General features: G+C 41.3%; 1 protein-coding gene across 2 annotated transcripts in view; it reads left to right on the top strand.

Moving 5' to 3' along the window:
- Positions 1-614: 614 nt before the first annotated feature.
- The window catches only part of LOC148876490 (uncharacterized), a 44,749-nt gene continuing 25,658 nt past the window's right edge, over positions 615-19,705 (top strand). Inside the window, exons 1-2 of one of the 2 annotated variants that reach the window (XM_088966986.1) lie at positions 615-1,228; positions 1,568-1,689. In XM_088966986.1, coding sequence (XP_088823112.1) covers positions 862-1,228; positions 1,568-1,689 — 489 coding nt within the window. In that variant the 5' untranslated portion in view covers positions 615-861. The remainder of the gene's footprint in view (positions 1,229-1,567; positions 1,690-19,705) is intronic. The other variant, XM_088966985.1, reaches the window with a different exon arrangement.

The raw sequence follows: 19,705 nt of genomic DNA, 5'->3' as shown, positions 1-19,705 counted from the left end.
ATTTAAACAACTTCAACTTTACTTTCTTTCTTCTTCTTCGTTCATCATCTCAGCAATTCTCTTTGCATCTTCTCAACATTTCTCTCTGACAAGTCCTCTAAAGCTTTAATCGGTAGCATCCATTTTTCCATTATTTTTTTTTACTTTTATTTTGTGAATTTAAGTTTTTTTTGAATTTTCATTTTTCAATCGCTTTTTTTTTTTTTTTTTTTTTTTTTTTTTTATCTCTATCCCTCTTTCTTGTGCATATTGTAGAAGGCAATCAACGATTTCTCTGTTGTAGATTACGTCACCAGCGACAGTTGTTGTAGGGCATATCAATGTAGCAACACTAAATAGATGGTTATGGTTCATTTTTTTTTTAATTTGTTGTTCTTTGTTTCTTGGAAGTTGGATAGATAGAGAATGAGAATAATCTTCGAATTAAGTTATTAAGTTTCTTCTTCCTCTTCTGAGGTGAAGTTGGAGAAACTTTTTTTCGAATTCAAATCAAAATCAAATATTCGATTATCCCAACTAATTCAAATATGGTGTATTATTTCAAAAAACCGTTAGATATAAAATCAAATTCGAATATCTTTATATTTAATCGATTTCAAATTCGAATCAAGGCCGATTCGATTCGAATTCGCTTCGTTTACATCCGTAAGTGTGAGTGGAGGTATACTTGGGCCGTTGGGGTAGTAGACTGTAGACCATGGACGTGCCATACCGTAAAGGGCTCAGCAGTTTTTGGGTTTTTCTACTTTCTGCTGGTTATAAGCCCATCCATATGTAATATTTTTCTCCACATGTTTGTCCCTTTCTTACGAAAAAATTCCTTCCCTAGCCCACGTTCACCGTTACAACTTACAACTTACAATGGTGAGTACGACTGGGCCGCAAATCCAATTCCTATACCACTCCGACGTTGGTTCTGTACTTCTGCTGGACGGAGTAAGTGAGCGAGCGCGACTTGGATACTTGGATATGGGATTGGGGGCATTGAGAAATGCTATTCGTCCTTTGGCGAGAACAGTCCTTGCTCGGCGAATGTTACATTTTCCGGCGATTTCCGGTACACCTGCTGTTCCGACAACCAAGTTTCGGTGGGTTTTTGGATCACCTCAGCAGCTGGCGCCATGGGTTTTGGTGCCGAGTGGTTTCCATAGCTTGACAGATACTCGATTCCCGAAGAGAAGGCCCAGTGACAAACCTCGAAGGAAAAGGGCCAGCTTAAGACCACCAGGTTTATCTCTCTCAACGCATACACTTTGAATTAAACCAATTGAGAAAATGGACTCAATAGAGAGCATGAACCAGAAATGGATTAGCTCTAGTATTTAAGTACCTAAGTTTGATTTGTTTCATGGAGTTTGAGTTTTCATTATTTCTTCTGGTAGACATTTGTTTGTATCGAAATGCCAAAGTTTAGGTTAGGTCTGTATCCAGTCCACCCCTCCCAAGGCCCCAGTAGCTGGGACCAGACCAACATTGGGTAATGGCCTTTTTTCCGATATATTTTGTGTTCTTATTCGATACTACAAAGTTCTCAATTTTGTTAATCCTGATTTATTTAGTAATGCAGGCCCATATGCCTGGGTTCAGTACACACCTGGTGAGCCGATACCTGTAAGCAGACCCAACGAAGGAAGCGTGAAGGGAAGGAATCAGAAAAAACGCATGAGGCTGAGGAGGGCGTTTATACTGGTCTGTGTTTCTGTTTCTCAAACGCCTACTAGCTTCTAATCTGATGAGTAGAAATTGATTTTTTCTTTGTTTGGTTTTAAGTTCTTCTATTTATGGATTCAACTTCCAAGCTGAAATTTATTCACGTTATCTTACTCATGATTACATGATTTGGTTTGAAATTGACTTCGTTACTTCATTTAACTTCCACCATTTGTTTCCGTATTCATCCACACCAACAAAGTCTCAATGTGCAAACCTTAATGTACACCAAGCCTTGATTAACATTGACTTATTTGCATATGTTGCCTTTGAGTCTTTATGCTTATTAGTTCAGGAAATCCAATGTTTTTAGATGGCTATGTGCAGGTGTATGATCCATTATTCTTGATTGGGTGTTGTTACTTGTAAATTTTGAGAAGGTGCAAGGAAATGAACTTGAGAGAGATACATATAGACATTCTCATGGATAATCATGTATAAAAACTTGTCTATGCATCCAGGAGTATATCTTCTTGTAGGATGTTATGCCTACACCTTAAAATATTTTTGTATAGCTTCTTTCCTTTTCATGGGTAAATTTTTTTCAGTTATTCATAGAAAAGGGAGTTTCATCATCAATGTCATCTGTGCACATCAAAATATATCATGCAAACACTTGGGAAGGGGAGACTGGGCTTATTGTATCTGAAGTAGTGCTGCATGGACATGGACATGGGAGTTGGAATCTAATGCATGTCCAAGAGTGTGACTCAGGAAGATGAGAGAACATGGTCTCAGAATATATGTGGAAAATTATACTATTAAGACAGTTCACATTTTTTGAATTCTAGAATTATATACCAGAAAAAAGGATCTAAAATGTTGCTTTTCTTACCAAGTAACATTTGATATGAAAATGGCATTCGTGTTGTACATTAACTGTTCATTTATGTCAATTTAATCAGGAGATAAAAAGGAAATGTTATGTAGAAGTGTCCTTAAGAATATATTTAGGAATTAGGAGAGTCCATGCAAAACTGATTTGAAGATACTCAGCTCAGCTGTAACCCCAACTATTTGGGTTCGCTACACAAATCCTGTCTAGCCATTCTGTTTTATTTGGAGAACTGTAATGTAAAATATTTCATTAAATCAAAAAGCCAACCAAGAACCCCTGTACAATGAGAAACCTGATTAGAGGATATACAATTCTGCTCCCTACAGCCCAACAATGCCCAAAACAATTAACTTTTCCTTACAAAAAGAAATTCCAATCAAAGAAAGAACTAGGATGTCTATTTCTAAACAAAGGGTGAGCTGCCAACCAAGAATGAACCATCCTCAGAATTTTATGTAAGATTACTTCATTTGAAGCTTGAATCCCTTCAAACAATCTCCTGTTTCTTTCACTCCACCCAGCCCATAAAACTGCTGAAGGAATTATGCTCCATGCTACCTTTCCTGCTCTACTTAGACCTTCTAGATGCCATGCCTCAATGATACCCTTCACTTCAGCTGCGAAACACCATTTTACTTCAAACAAACCTACCAGCCTTAACCAGATCCAATGAGTATAATCCTGTCTAGCTATTCTGCTCTATCAAGGGCAATGTTTTCTGTCAGACTGCAAGTCCTTAGTTCATTCTTACCACTTCCATCCATGCCTTCTTTGGCTTCTCTCTTGTTCTTTCACACCTTCTACTTGCACCAAATCATTCTGCATTTGTTAGGAACCTGCCTAATTCAGGGCTCTTCGAGGGGTCAACTTCCTGAATTCTTGGGAAGGAGAGAGAGAGAGAGAGAGAGAGAGAGAGAGAGAGAGAGAGAGAGTGAGAGAGTTTAATGCTGAAAGAGTCCTCCTCTATTCCTTTTCTGCTCCACTACTTATAGTGTTACAATCTTGACTGTTACAGTTGTTACAAGTGGCTGGTTAGTTGAGCTGATGTGGCCTCCTCTTGTAAAACTGACTAACTACCTTCTGTTGGTCTGTTCCAATAGTCTTGACAATCCAATTGGATGGCAGTTGGTACAAATGGATGGCAGTTATTACAAGTGGCTGGTTAGTTGAGCTGATGTGGCCTCCTCTTGTAAAACTGACTAACTACCTTCTGTTGGTCTGTTCCAATAGTCTTGACAATCCAATTGGATGGCAGTTGGTACAAATGGATGGCAGTTATTACAAGTGGCTGGTTAGTTGAGCTGATGTGGCCTCCTCTTGTAAAATTGACTAACTGCCTTCTGTTGGTCTGTTCCAACAGTCTTGACAATCCCCCCTTCCTTTAGAGTGACCTTGCCCTCAAGGTCTAATGTAGGAAATTTGATTGCAGATCTAAGTAGGAAAATTTGAGTCCATGTGCTTGAATATGAGCTGATCTGGGTCTCCTCTTTGCTTTGTTAGTGTTGCAAGGCTGATGGGCCTTGGGCCCTTGCATGTCTGCCCTTGTAGATGGACTGTAGAGTTTCCTGATGTGAAGTCCATGGTGAGATGGGCCCAGTCACAGACCACGGGTCCTCGCTGCCTTAACCATTGAATGCCTAACACCACGTCTGCTCCACTGAGATGGAGAGGATATAGGTCCACCGCAAACTGATGACCCTGAATCTTTAGTGGTAGGCCCATGCAAATGCTATTGCAAGAGAGGTTGTTACCGTTGGCCACATGAATCGTAAAGGTCGTTGTTGGTTGCACCGGAAGTCCCATTTTATTCACCAAGACTTGAGTTATGAAGTTAAGGGAGCTGCCACTGTCTATGAGGATTGACACTTGGCGTCCTAGAATCAGCCCTGCAACTCTCATTGTTTGAGGGGACGCAAGTCCCGTAAGGGCTTGTAAGGATATTTCAGGCGTGCCATTGGACTGTATTTCCCATCCTGGCTTAGATTCTCTGCACCCGGGGATGTCGTCTTCCTCTTCGACATCTATTTGGAGGAGAAACGCTTGCTGTTTCTTGCAGCGATGGCCTGACCCAAACTTCTCTTCGCAGTTGTAACAGAGACCTTTGTCTCTGCGGGCTTGCATCTCTGCCCAAGTCAGCTGTTTGAAAGGAACCAGTGGACCTGGGCCCAGCACTCCTTCCTCCTTGTCTGGTGCTGTTGTCTTTTCTAGCTCCCTTCTTGCTTCTGGATCCCATTGTTGCCACACCTTTCTTGCTTGACTGAACTTGTCCTCATACAATCTTGCTAGTGCTGCCGCATTGATGACCGAAGTGGGCTGCGTCGCTTTCACTTCTAGTCGCAGTTTTTCTTTTAGGCCGCTGACGAAGCTTCCCACCAATGCCTTCTCCGTCCACCCTTGGACTCTCACGGCTAGCCTTTCGAACTCCACTTGGCATTCTTTTATTGATCCCACCTGCTGTAGCTTTGCCAAATTTTCATCAAGATCTTCGAACCCAGATGATCCAAAACCGACAGTCATGGCATTCGTGAAGTCTGCCCAGGTTTGACGAGGGTGCCCCCTTCGGTACCATTGAAACTAGAGGATGGCTTCCCCTTCAAGATGCGCAGAAGCCAGAGCTACCCTATCTTGCCCCGGTGTTTCATGGTAATCGAAATACCTTTCTGCTCTGAGAATCTAGGTAGTTGGGTCGCCGCTTGAGAAGATGGGGAAGTCGATTTTGGCTATTCTTGTTGCCGCCCCTGTTCTGTGGCTGTTTTCATTGCTGCACTCTTCTTGGCTTCCTCTGTCAATGTTCGTTGCCCCCTGCTCCAGTTGAAGGAGGAGGGCAGTGAAACTTTCCTTCATTTCTTTGAGATCTGAAGACATTCGATGGATATCGACTTCCATCTGATCCACTCGGGTGTCTACTGATGTGTTTCTTGTGTTGGTCATGCTGGCTCTGATACCAAATTGTTAGGAACCTGCTTAACTCAGGGCTCTTCGAGGGGCCAACCTCTTGAATTCTTGGGAAGGAGAGAGAGAGAGAGAGAGAGAGAGAGAGAGTTTAATGCTGAAAGAGTCCTCTTCTATTCCTTTTCTGCTCTACTACTTATAGTGTTACAATCTTGACTGTTACAGCTGTTACAAGTGGATGGCAGTTGTTACAAGTGGCTGGTTAGTTGAGCATATGTGGCCTCCTCTTGTAAAACTGACTAACTGCCTTCTGTTGGTCTGTTCCAACAGTCTTGACAGCATTGGTGCAATCATAGTCATCCATGCACACTTTCTCTTTTCTTATCACCGGTTTACAGTATTTGAAAATGACACCTTGTGAATATCTTGTCCTATTCTTGCATGGGACTTTTATTTTGGCTTTCAATTGGGAGTTTTTTCTTTTTTCTTTTTCTTTTTAATTTGTAGGAATCATTGGGGATTTCTCTTCACCTCTTTCTCTCTATCTTCTCTCTAATCTGCAAGAAGCCATTACATCCATCAACTTACCAAAAAATTTTTATCAATTCAACAACCCTAGTTTTTCTATTTTAGACATTTTCATATTTCATGCCAAATTATATTCAATTGTTCTGACACTAGGATGCTTGCTATAGACCTTTCTTGTTGTGCTTAAGGTGAGAAGAAGAGAAGAGAGAAGACTAGATATCATTGATCTGAATGTCACATGCTAGTGTATCTCTCTAATGAGAGGAGCTCTTTATATTAATATTGCATTATCCAAAAGTACAAGAAAAAACCCCAGTGGGGTTGATATTATACATTAAAGTCTTTGACCATAAAATTTTCTTCCTAGAAAACTCCACTCTTCATACACCTTATAATCTGAAATTCCGAATACAACAACATTCCCTTATAACACTGGTAGCAACATGACAAATTGATTTTTTTTAGAGCTTCTCTTGAACAAGGAAATTTGAAGATTCCATCACGGCTGCAACTAGCTCCTACACCACACCCACATGTATTCAACTGGCTTGATGCCACTCATGGTAGCACTTGGGCTTATTCTTCCTGGGGGATAGATAGGTGGAGATTGGAAAGTCCTTGGGTTTATTCTTCCTGGGAGGGGAAGGGGTAATGAGGAAGGCAATCAAACAATTCGAGAAACGTAGAAGAGAAGAGCAAAACAAAAAGAGGTTCATTGGAGAAGGGGGTGAGGCATAGGCGGAAGGAGAGGAGGGGGAAGAAAAATATATAGTTGATGAAGAATAGAGGGAGAATGCTGAAAGCTAAGAGGGGGTGGTTTTGGAGTTAAAGTTGAAGATGAAAATTGGATCATGGATGGTCAGAGGCCCAGGAAATGAAAGAAGAGGAATAGTTGAAAGGAATGTTTTGAGATATCACAATCTAGAGATGGTGACATTGCAAGATTCGAAGATGGGATTGGTTGAGCTCAGAATGAAGATTTAATGTTTGGGGTCCAGTATTGGGGAAGAGGCAGAAGTTAATGTAGTGGTTTTCCGGGAGTCTGGCTTTCATACGGGATTGAGGTGGGGGCATTTCAAATATGAAGGGCCGAATGAAGGAGAGGGTGGAATTTTTGCAGGATGGGTCTGAGTCTCCCCAGATTTTATTCAAGTTTTCAAGATTCTTTGGGGATAATCTTGGAAATGCAGGGATTTCTTAACTGTGTATTTTGGATAGTTAGATTTTATTTTATATTTTAGTTTGGTTCTGTTAGAGTTGCTTGCTTCTGGGTGTTGCCTTAACACCTTGATAGGATGTAATATCTTTTTCTTTTTTTAATGAAATTTTATTTTATTTTTCAAAAAAAAATCCATCTCTCAACAGATTCCCCAATAACAATGATACACTTCCAATTTAATAGAGAACAAACTATAAGTATGATAATACAAGGAACAATCTACTTGAAACATTAACATATCAAGTACCCGAATGACACATAAGAATAAGTAAAAGTAAATAACTCTTAGACATGAAAAAAGAGTCACCTTAACAGAAAATCCTTTAAGTATTTAATTGAACATGTACAATCCCCTATCCTTTATTTTGAAAATCGAAGCTTCTTCAAACTGCAACTTGATATTCACAGTGACACTTGAAAGAAGATTGTAATCAAAATTTTGCATAAAACCTCTATCAGATACTTCTAATGATCTCAATAATCTTATGGAAAAAGCAATATTCCCTATACTAGACAACATTTGGTATAGAAAATTCAAAGCAAATCCACATGAACTCCCTATATGGACCATGCCATACCAAATTACAGAGAGAAACGTGGGATACTCAATTCTTCACAAAATACAATAAAACTTATCATTGGATCTAGATGGTTATAAGTTTATAAAATCCAGAGCACCATGTTGACCATCACTTTGTAAATCCACTCTTTTTGGATTCAAAGCAAAACCAGAGCACCTTTCTATCACTTTGAATCCAAACAAAGTTTATACACCATGTTGTTACAAAGTGTCTATCACTCAATTCCAAACAAAGTGGATTTGCTTTGATCCCAAATAAACTTGATTAAGACAACCAACCAAATTACAAGTTGACTGTCACTTTGTGAGAGAGAAGGTGCTGAATGGAGTGATAGACATTGCATACGTTAATATAGGAAACCAGTGGGCATACTTATTTACAAAAGGGTTGAATCGGGGAAGAGTGGACTACATATGTAACAAGCTAGGATTATATGATATATACTCACCAGCTTGAGGGGGAGTGTTAGTGTAGGGGTATTTCTGTCTTTATACTTATGTTGAGGTTGCTGATCTGTAATATTATATTAGAACTAGTGTCCCTCACTTAAATAAGGGCACATGTGTCTTTTCCATTATATTAATAATATAAAAACATGTCTGGCCGAATCTGAGAGTAACTTTTCCCTAATTCGAACTAGACTTTTCTTCTCTCTTTTTCTCCTCCTCTCTCTCTCTCTCTCTCTATTTCTTCCCTCTTTCTTCCTCTTTCCTCGACTGTTATCAGACTAACAGAACTCAAAGGCAAACATGGTATCAGAGCTCAACTAAGCAACTCGGATCTGCCCAAATTTCTGTTCTCTGCGCACTCAATCTAGGGTTTTCCCTTGATTCCTCTACCATCGATTGGAGATAAGGGAAAGGGCTGAAAAGAGTGGTTGCCATCTTCCCTTGGAGGTTTCTATGCCTCCAGTTGTGTCTTGTGTGGTCGGTTGTTGTGGTTTCTAAGAAGCCCTCCCCTAATCGATGAAGAGAAGAGGGCTGATTTGTGTGGTGCAGTGGGTGTCTTGTGTGGACTGATTTTCTTCCCATGTGGTTTGTCTTTCAAGTGATGAGGTAAGAGATTTCTATGCATATTTTCTGTTATGAATCAAATAGGAATTATGTTTCAGATCGTATGATGGAATTTCAGACTATAGTGTGCTTGGGTTTTTGCTGTTTTTTTTTGTGTGATTCGAAGGAGGAGTGGTGCTCATATGGTGGTGAGATTTCAGGTAGTTGTAGGGTAGGGTTTGTGGTGTAAAGAGTGCAATCTTCAGCAATAACAAGTGCTGAAACCAGTGTGCAGTGTGCCGAATTCAGTGATAACAGAATTCAGCAATGGGAGATAACAGTGATAGCAAATCTAATGTGATGATACCTACTGACTACCTAAGTGTTCAAATGACCTCCATTAAACTGAATGGAGAGAATTATGTACCTTGGGCTAAATCTGTAGAAGTTTTTTTGAAGTCAAAGAAGAAGGTGAAACACATAAGGGAGGAGAAACCCTCTACTGATTCTCATGAGTATGAAGACTGGGAACAAGATGATGCACAGATTATCACATGGTTATGGAATAATATGGAACCCAAGATTAGTGTAAATTTCACGTTTTTTGACACTGTCAAAGATGTGTGGGACCATGCTAAAAAGTTGTATTCTGGTCAAGACAATACAACCAGAGTATATCAGCTGTATCAGGAGTACCATGCTAGTATGAGAAACATCCGTAATGAGTTGAATGTTTATCACCCCCTCACTTCTGATGTCAAAATTCAGCAGCAACAGAGAGAACAGCTTGACGTGACTCGATTTTTGGCAGGGCTGAAATCTGAGTATGAACCAGTACGGGCTTAGATACTAGGAGGGTCAGCTCTCCCTTCTTAAGAAGAGGTGTTTGCTCGACTTCGGAGGACTTCTATTGGATCTACTAAGAACTCTAATGTCTCAGATAGTTTAGCCTTTGCAGTGTCAAGGGGCCGTGGTGTTAGAGGTGGAGCTCGAGGAGCTCAGTCTGGCCGTGGTGGTAGCAGTGGTCCGGTATATGGCCGGAGTGGTGGTGGTGGACCTACATATAACCGTGGTGGGGGTCGTACTGGAGGTAGAGATTTAGGGGGAGCCCATGGTAGAGGATGTGGCTCAGGTCTGAGGAGGTGTACTCATTGTGGTATGGATGGACATACCATTAATTATTGCTATGACTTGCATGGTCCACCCTCAACCTGGGCCAATCATGCCATGACTAGTGACACCAGTTCCAGTTTCAGACAGGAGAATCGTTCAGCTGATCAGATGCCTCTTACATCCACAGATGGTTCCGGGAAGGAGATGGTGAGTGTTCCACGTGATGAGTATGAGAGGTTTGTCCAATCCACATCTCAGCAGAACATGACTACTTTCGCACACTCAGGTATGGTTTGTTTGGCATCCACACCTAATCCCTGGATTATTGACTCTGGAGCCTCCGATCACATGACTGAAACTCTAGGTGTGTTTTCTTCCCTCTCTCATTGCTCAACATCACAATCTGTTACCCTTGCTAATGGTTCCACATCCTCCATTTGTGGTGTTGGTAATGTTGACCTGGACCCTGTATCCCCATCGTCAGTTTTGTATGTTCCTAAATTTCTGTTTAACCTTATGTCTGTTAGTAAGCTGACCAAGTCACTTAATTGTCTTCTCTTGGAAACAACACGATCCCTCATGCATCACATGATTAGAAATAGGATCCGGCAGTTGTCTTGCGGAAAGGTAAACGCACTTGCACCCTTCATCTTATTTCTAATCATGTTTCACTCACTCATCTTTCCGCCTTCCATCGCTAGTTTATCTCTTTGTTATCCCTAGTTGTTGTTCCTAAGGATGTCCAGGAAGCCCTTGCCTCTCCAGGGTGGTGCCGTGCAATGGAAGAACACTCAGCTCTACTTCATAATCATACTTGGGACCTCACTGCTCTTCCTCCTGGGAAGTAGGCTGTTGGTTGTAAGTGGGTTTATACTGTTAAGTATTTGTCTGATGGTAGTGTTGAGCGCCTGAAAGCTTGATTGGTTGCAAAAGGGTACTCCCAAACCTATGGTATTGACTATACAGAGACCATCTCCCTAGTTGCTAAGATAGGGTCAGTTCGTATTGTGATCTCTCTTGCAGCTATGTATGATTGGCCCCTATATTAGTTTGATATCAATAATGCCTTTTTGCATGGTGATTTACTCGAGGAGGTCTACATGGAGCAACCACCAGGGTTTGTTGCTCAGGGGGAGGATGGTAGGTTCAGTGAGGTGGTAAAGAAGTTTGGCATGAAACAGTGCCAAGTTGATCATTCCGTTTTCAGTTATGACTCTCTGGTAGGAAAAATACTATTGGTGGTGTATGTAGATGATATTGTTATTACTAGGAATGATAAAATGGCCATTGATAGGTTGAAGACTTTTCTACAGGAACGTTTTCAAACAAAGGACCTTTGTAAATTGAAATATTTATTGGGGATAGAAGTAGCAAGGTCTAAGCACTGTATTAATTTGTGTCAGAGGAAATATGCGCTTGATTTGCTGGAGGAAACATGTTTGTTGGGTGATAAACTAGCTGAAACACCTATGGAAACAAATACTAAGTTGAGCAATGATATGGGTGAAGTGTTTGAAGACCCTGGCAGATACCGACGACTTGTAGGTAAACTAAACTACCTAACCATTACTCGGTCAGATATTTCATTTGCGGTTAGTGTGGTAGGTCAGTTCATTTTGAAACCTCTGGTTCCTCATTGGAATGCGGTTCTAAGAATTATGAGGTATTTAAAAGGGGCCCCTGGTCGTGGTTTGATACACAAAAGTAGTGGAACACTTGAAATAGAAGGGTATATTGATGTTGACTGGGCTGGTTCTATGTCTGATAGGCGGTCTACCACAGGTTATTGCACTTTTTTGGGGGGTAATCTGGTGACATGGAAAAGTAAGAAGCAGACAGTCGTGGCAAGAAACAGTGCAGAGGCAGAATATAGAGCTATGGTACATATTGCTTGTGAATTAGTGTGGCTAAGGAACCTTCTACAGGAGATGGGATACAACATTAATACTCCAATGAAGCTCTATTGTGACAATCAGGCTGCAGTTCATATTTCTTCTAATCCGGTGTTTCATGAAAGAACCAAGCACATAGAGATTGTCTGTCACTTTGTGAGAGAGAAGGTGCTGAATGGAGTGATAGACACTGCATATGTTAATATAGGAAACCAGTAGGCAAACTTATTTACAAAAGGGTTGAGTTGGGAAGAGTGGACCACATATGTAACAAGCTGAGATTATATGATATATACTCACCAGCTTGAGGGGGAGTGCTAGTATTGGGGTATTTCTGTCTTTATACTTATGTTGAGGTTGCTGATCTGTAATATTATATTAGAGCTAGTGTCCCTTGCTTAAATTAGGGAACATGTGTCTTTTCCATTATATTAATAATATAAAAACATGTTTGGCCGAATGGGAGAGTAACTTTTCCCTAATTCGAACCAGACTTTTTTTCTCTCTTTTTCTCCTCCTCTCTCTCTCTCTTTCTTCCCTCTTTCTTCCTCTTTCTTCTTGACTGTTATCAGACTAATAGAACTCAAAGGCAGGCCGAATTATAACGGAAAGCACTTTTACAAAAGTATTTTTATAAAAAGTACTTCTACACGAAAGCAGTTTTATGAAATCACTTTTACAAAAAAAACTGTTATGGAAGTACTTTTACGAAAGCACTTTTTATTGTACTTTTATAAAAGCACTTTTACGAAAGCACTTTTTAAAAGCACTTTTATGAAAGCACTTTTACAAAAGTACTTTTATGAAAGCACTTTTATAAAAGCACTTCTACGAAAGTACTTTTACGCATTTTTACAAAAGCACCTGTACGAAAGTACTTTTATAAAGGTACTTTTACAAAAGCACTTGTACAAAATTACTTTTACAAAAGCAATTTTATGAAAGTACTACAAAAGCACTTCTACAAAAGTACTTTTATAAAAGTCTATGAAGTGCTTTTCTAAAAGTGCTTTTGTAAAAGCACTTTTGCAAAGTACTTTCGATAAAGTGCTTTCGTAAAAGCACTTTTATGAAAATACTTTTATCGAAGTACATTTACAAAAGTGCTTTTTGAATGCCAAAAGTACTTTTATATTATTTTTGATATTTCATTCGGTTTGGATTGAATCCAATCCAATCCATTTACATTTTAATGGATTGGATTGGATTTGGTTTGTATTAGATTTGGACTGGATTGGGTCCAATCCATTTGTAAGTGGACTCACATTGGACTGGATCGGGTTGGACCAAATCTGTCCAATTGACACCTCTAGTGGTGGTGGGGTACTATTAAAGACACTTTTCTCGGGCTTTTTCCTCTATCTTATAATAAAGAGAGTATAATCATTGACTGTGTTTCTCTCAATCAGTTTGTGTTAGCGTAGGGGTATTTCTGTCTTTATACCTTGATTGATGTTGATGATCTGTAATGTTGTGTTGGAACATGTGCTCTTAACTTAAGTAAGGGCACATAAGTCTTTTCAGTCATGCTTTAATAATAATATAAATACTTACTGGCCGACTGGGATAAGTAATGTTGACTTTGTCAGTTTGAACCAGAATCCTCTCTTCTCTCTTTCTCTCTCTCTCTCTCTCTCTCTCTCTCTCTCTTTCTTTATCACCTTTTCTTCTTCTACATAGCTGAACTCAGTCAGGCCGAACTCTAAGGCAAACCTGAATTATAACATGGTATCAGAGCTAGGTTAAATCTGCCTAGATTTCTGCTTGCCTAGGGTTCATTCTCTACGCACCCTATCTAGGGTTTTCCTCTTTTTTTCTGTGTTCGATTGGAGATAAGGGAAAGGGCTGAAAAGGAGTGATTGCCCTCTTCCCTTGGGGGTCTTTGTGCCTCCAGTCAGGTCGTATGTGGTCGGTTGCTGTGATTTCTGAGATCGCCCTCTCCTAGTAGAGGAAGAATAGAGGGCTGAACTTGTTAGACAGTTTTGTATGCCCTTAGCTTCAATCAGAATGATGTACTTTATGAGTTTATTGTAAATGAATAAAAGTACATATTTGATTCATGTTCCCTTGGTATGTTTCTGTGTAATACTCTTAAACTGGACACTTAATGAGACTCGTGTTAGTTTAGAATGTTCACAGCCAGTGGGTCGGTCTGGGGAGACCTATCCTGACAAGGCTGACACTGTGGTGCCACCATGTCGGTTGGGGTGGTTTGTCTCAGCTACCGGGGTGAGACCCTAGGCACATACAGTGTGGGATTAATTGAATCTTTGAACTAGACCAGATTTCCAGTATTGCCCTGGACCTTGGAGATTGATGGGCAAAACTGAAAAATTACACCCGACCCCTAGACTCGATTATGATACTGCACTAGGTGTCGGATCGGGCTGTCTTTGATGTACCAATCAGTGAGATCCTTAGCGGGGGTCAAAACTTGGGCATGTTGGGACAGTCTGAGAATTCATCTGAGTGGGTGATCATAGTGACAGGATCAGCCCCTTTGTTGGACAAAGGTAATGATCGGGGATGCACTCTCACTGTCGGAAACCAAGACTGTCGGCAGCCGATTTCAACCGTTGAGATTTGTTTTGCAAAATATATTTTATATGAGATATAAAAGTATATATATTATGGTTTCTAAAATGTTTGCAAAAAGGTTTTAATTCCCGGGATCCATATAAGTAGGGAGTGCAACACTGTTCCTTGCAGCCGAGGGAGAGGTCATCTCTTGTCGGGCAGTGTATGATCATTAAGGGCTGAGAGGTTAAGTGTAAGACCATTGAGGATAATACCTGATGGGCTAATCTTGCATCTGCCCACAGTCCCTGGGTGTTACAAGGTGGCTTGGCCCAGGGACCACTTAGGGTAAGTGTTGGGCCCATAGAGCCCATTCGATGGGTTTCAGGGGGTGCACTGTCTTTAATAGTGTATTCGACTAGGCCTTGTAACAAAGGCTGGGCCGAACCCATGTGGCTGATGTGTAGATCAATGCTTGGGTCCCACGCCATACAAGGAAGCCCAACTAGGCAGCAGTTAGGAAGGTTAAGTGAGCACATAAGCTTAATGGGCCTAAAGCCCATTTTGAACTGGGCTATTTATTTAGTTAATTAAAGGGGCGAATTCTGAGATGGATTAGCAGATAGGATAGGGTCTTAATCCTATCCACTCAGAGGGTTCAGATCTGAATGTGATTCAGATCCAAAAACCTCCTAATGGGATTAGGAGAAAGCTAATTTAATCTGTAGATAAGATAAGAGTTTATCCTTATCAATAGAAGAGAAGGCTGATCCAAATATGATTTGGATAAGCAGCTCCTAATGGGATTAGGAGCTGATCTTTTAAGTTAACAAAAGGAAAGAGGGGGTGACAGCCTTTAGGAGACATACATCAGATCCTCTTTAGTGCTGAAATCAAGAAGAGAGAATTCTGCACCCTGCGAATACTCTCTTGCCGCCTCCCTGTTCTTGCCGCCCTGTTTGCCAGTTCGATCTCCAGTTGTGGGAGAAGCAAGATTGGATCTTGACATTAGTTCTTTGAGAAAGGATTGAAAGGAAGCTGTGCTCACGTACCATTCTACTGATTCTTGCGAATGACAGAGTTCTTGGGGAAGAACACTGTTGATTCTGCTCCATCCTGCATTACGCCATCTTCAGTGGGAGCAGTCTTTGGATCCTTCCTTGGGCGTGAACACCTTCGTTGGGAGATATTACTTCTCCGTATCAGGTATAATTCTCTCCTATTCCTTTTGGTTCTGATCTGGCTCAGTTTAAGGTTCAAGAATGATCTTTGAAAATATGATTTTCTAAATAGGGAATGTGATTCCCAGTTGAAGGGAGAGAAAAATTTTTGAAATTCGCCCCTTGGGGGTCTTTGTGCCTCCAGTCAGGTCGTATGTGGTCGGTTGCTGTGATTTCTGAGATCGCCCTCTCCTAGTAGAGGAAGAATAGAGAGCCGAACTGTGTGGGCAGTGGCTGTTGTGTGTGTGTGAAGTGGCTGTTGTGTGTGGACTGCTCTCTTGCTCGTACGGGTGTTACTTCAGCGATAAGGTAAGAGATTTCAGTGCATGATATCTGTTATGGATTAAATAGGAGGTGTGTTTCAGACCATATGCTAGGGTTTCGGCCAGTAAGTGCTAGGGTTTATGCTGGTTTCTTTGTGCTTTTTGAAGAAAGAGATATGATCATATAGTGGTGAGATTTCAGGTAATTGTAGGAGTAGGGTTTGTGGTGTGAGCACACTTTTCAGCAAACAAGTGTTGAAATCAACGTGATAGATGTGATCTAGGGTTTGTGGTGTAAAGAGCACACATTCCAGCAACAATTAGTGTTGCAATCAGTGTGACAGGTGTGACCTAGTGGTGTGTAGTGTGCAAATCTCAGTGATAATAGAATTCAGCAAGTGTGCAGAATTGGTGATAACATAATGGGAGACAATAATGATTATAAACCTAGTGTGATGGTGCCTATAGACTACCTGAATGTTCAGATGACCTCCATTAAGTTAAATGGAGAGAATTATGTGCCTTGGGCTAAATCCGTTGAAGTCTTTCTAAAGGCAAAGAAGAAGGTAAAACACATCAGAGAGGAGAAACCCTCCTCTGACTCTCATGAGTATGAAGACTGGGAGCAAGAGGATGCTCAGATCATCACATGGTTGTGGAACAGTATGGAACCCAGGATTAGTGTGAACTTCATGTTCCTTGATAATGCCAAAAATGTGTGGGACCATGCAAAGAAATTGTATTCGGGGCAGGACAATACAACTAGAGTTTATCACCTTTATCAAGAGTACATTAATCTGCAACAGGGCAATCAGAGTCTTGAGGAGTACTATGCCAACATGAGGAACATACGTAATGAGTTGAATGTCTATCATCCTCTCACTTCTAATGTCAAGATTCAGCAACAACAGAGAGAGCAACTTGATGTGACTAGATTTTTGGTAGGACTAAAGTCTGAATATGAACCAGTACGGGCTCAGATATTAGGGGGATCAGCTCTTCTGTCCCTAGAAGAGGTATTTGCTTAACTTCGGAGGATTTCTATCGGATCTACTGAGAACTCTAATATCTCAGATAGATTTGCCTTTGCTGCATCGAGAGGCCGTGGTAGTAGAGGTGGAGCTCGGGGAGCTCAGTCTGGCCGTGGTGGCGGTGGTGGTTCTGCATATGGCCGAAGTGGCAATGGTGGGTCTACTCATAATCGTGGTGGTGGTCGTAATGGGAGCAGAGATTTAGGGGGAGCCCGTGGTAGAGGATGTAGCTCAGGCCCGAGGAAGTGCACTCATTGTGGTATGGATGGGCATACCATCAACTATTGTTATGATCTACATGGTCTTCCATACAGCAGAACACGTGATGAATGTAAGAGGTTTATCCAATCACAACGGAACACGGCGACTTTTGCTCACTCAGGTATGGCTTGTCTGGCATCTACACCTAATCCCTGGATCATTGACTTTGGAGCCTCCGATCATATGACTGGAACTCCAGGTGTGTTTTCCTCCTTATCTCATTGCTCAACATCACAATCTGTCACCCTTGCTAATGGTTCCACATCCTCAATTTGTGGTGTTGGTAATGTTGACCTAGATCCTGTATCCCTTTCATCAGTTCTGTATGTTCCTAAATTGCCTTTTAACCTTATGTCTGTTAGTAAGTTGACCAAATCACTTAACTGCTCCATTACCTTTTATCCTTCTATGTGTGTCTTTCAGGATCTCAAGACGGGGATGAAGATTGGTGGAGGGCATGAAGCAGGTGGACTGTATTATCTTGATGGTGGTGGTGGTAGAACTTCAACAGCTCTCCAATAATCTCTTTCTCCTCTCCAGTGGCACTGCCGATTTGGTCATCCATCGCTAAAAGTCTTGAAGTTCTTGGTTCCGTCTTTGAGTCAGCTTTCTGTTTTGGATTGTGAGTAGTGTTAGTTTGGGAAACACCATCGTGTTCCCTTTAGTTCTAGGGTTGATAATTGTGTGTCGAGTCATTTTTCTTTAGTTCATTCAGATGTTTAGGGTCCTTATAAAGTGATGTCATATAATGGATACAGATATTTTATCATTTTTGTGGATGATTTTTCAAGGATGACGTGACTATTTAATGTAAGAAGTGAATTGTTTACCATTTTTCAAAAATTTTATGCTGAGATTCATAACCAATTTGGTACCCATATCAAAGTTTTTCGTTCTGATAATGGCCGCGAATATTTATCCTCATCATTTCAGGAATACCTGGACCAACACGGCATTATACATCAGACTTCGTGTACCTACACCCCACAACAAAACGGGGTGGCTGAGAGAAAGAATCGCCATCTCCTTGAAACAACAAGATCCCTAATGCATCACATGCATGTTCCCAAACCTTTTTGGAGTGATGCAGTGCTTACCTCTTGTTTTCTGATTAATCGGATGCCCACATTCATCCTTAATGGTCATTCTTCGTTTCAAGTCTTGTTTCCCACTTTGTCTCCGTTCCCTCTCACGCTGAGAGTTTTTGGGTGTGTCTGTTTTGTCCATAATCTGGGTCTCGGGAACGACAAGTTTGATGCCCGTTTTCTCAAGTGCATCTTCCTTGGCTATTCTCGGACCCAGAAAGGGTATAGGTGTTACCATCCTGATTCTCGACGGTCCTTTGTGTGTGCTGATGTTAGTTTCTTTGAATCTACTCCGTTCTTTTTGGGGTCTGGTGATGCTTTTTCCTCCTCATCACCTCCTCTTCCACTTCTCGTTGTCGATCCTCCTCCCTTTGTTCCAGTAGTGACCAAATTCTTGCCTCCGGTGCCACCACCTGTTGAACGCCCACCTATCCGTCATGTGTATACACATCGCCCACGTGCACCAGCTACTACTCCTCCGGCTACATCTCTGTCGACGGAAAGGTAAACGTACTTGCACCCTTCATCCCATTTCTAATTATGTTTCTCTTACTCACCTTTCCACTTCCCATCGCCAGTTTATTACCTTGTTATCACCAGTTATTGTTCCTAAAGATGTCTAGGAAGCCCTTGCCTCTCCAGGGTGGTGTCGTGCCATGGAAGAAGAACTCTCGGCCCTTCATCATAATCATACTTGGACCTCACTGCTCTTCCTCCTGGGAAGCAAGCTGTTGGTTGTAAATGGGTTTATACGGTTAAGTATCTGCCTGATGGTGTTGAACGCCTGAAAGCGTACTCCCAAACCTATGGCATTGACTACACAGAGACCTTCTCACCGGTTGCTAAGATAGGGTCAGTTCGTGTTGCGATCTCTCTTGCAGCCATGTATGAGTGGCCACTATATCAGCTTGATATCAAGAATGCCTTTTTGCATGGTGACTTACTCGAGGAGGTCTACATGGAGTAACTTCCAGGGTTTGTTGCTTAGGGGGAGGATGGTAAGGTGTGCAGACTAAGGAAGGCTATATATGGGCTTAAACAGTCTCCTCGAGCATGGTTTGGTAGGTTCAGTGAGGTGGTAAAGAAGTTTGGTATGAAACAGTGCAAAGTTGACCATTCTGTATTTAGTCATGACTCTCCGGGAGGAAAAATACTGTTGGTGGTGTATGTAGATGATATTGTTATTACTGGGAATGATAACATTGGTATTGACAGGCTGAAGACTTATCTGCAGGATCACTTTCAGACAAAGGATCTGGGTAAACTGAAATACTTCTTGGGGATAGAGGTAGCGAGATCCAAGTATGGGATTAACTTGTGCCAGAGGAAGTATGTGCTTGATTTGTTGGAAGAAACAGGCTTGTTGGGTGCCAAACCAGCTGAAACACCCATGGACACAAATACCAAGCTAAGCAGTGATATGGGTGAAGTGTTTGAAGACCCTGGCAGATACCGACGACTTGTGGGCAAACTGAACTACCTAACCATTACCAGACCAGACATCTCATTTGCAGTTAGTGTGGTAAGCCAGTTTATGCAAAGACCTCTGATTCCTCATTGGAA

This window comes from Nelumbo lutea, chromosome 1, assembly GCF_056320005.1.
Source record: "Nelumbo lutea isolate HS-2025 chromosome 1, American lotus-T2T, whole genome shotgun sequence".
NCBI lineage: Eukaryota > Viridiplantae > Streptophyta > Magnoliopsida > Proteales > Nelumbonaceae > Nelumbo > Nelumbo lutea.
The sequence above is the reverse complement of the archived record's forward strand: the minus strand, read 5'-3'. Positions and strand labels throughout refer to the sequence as shown.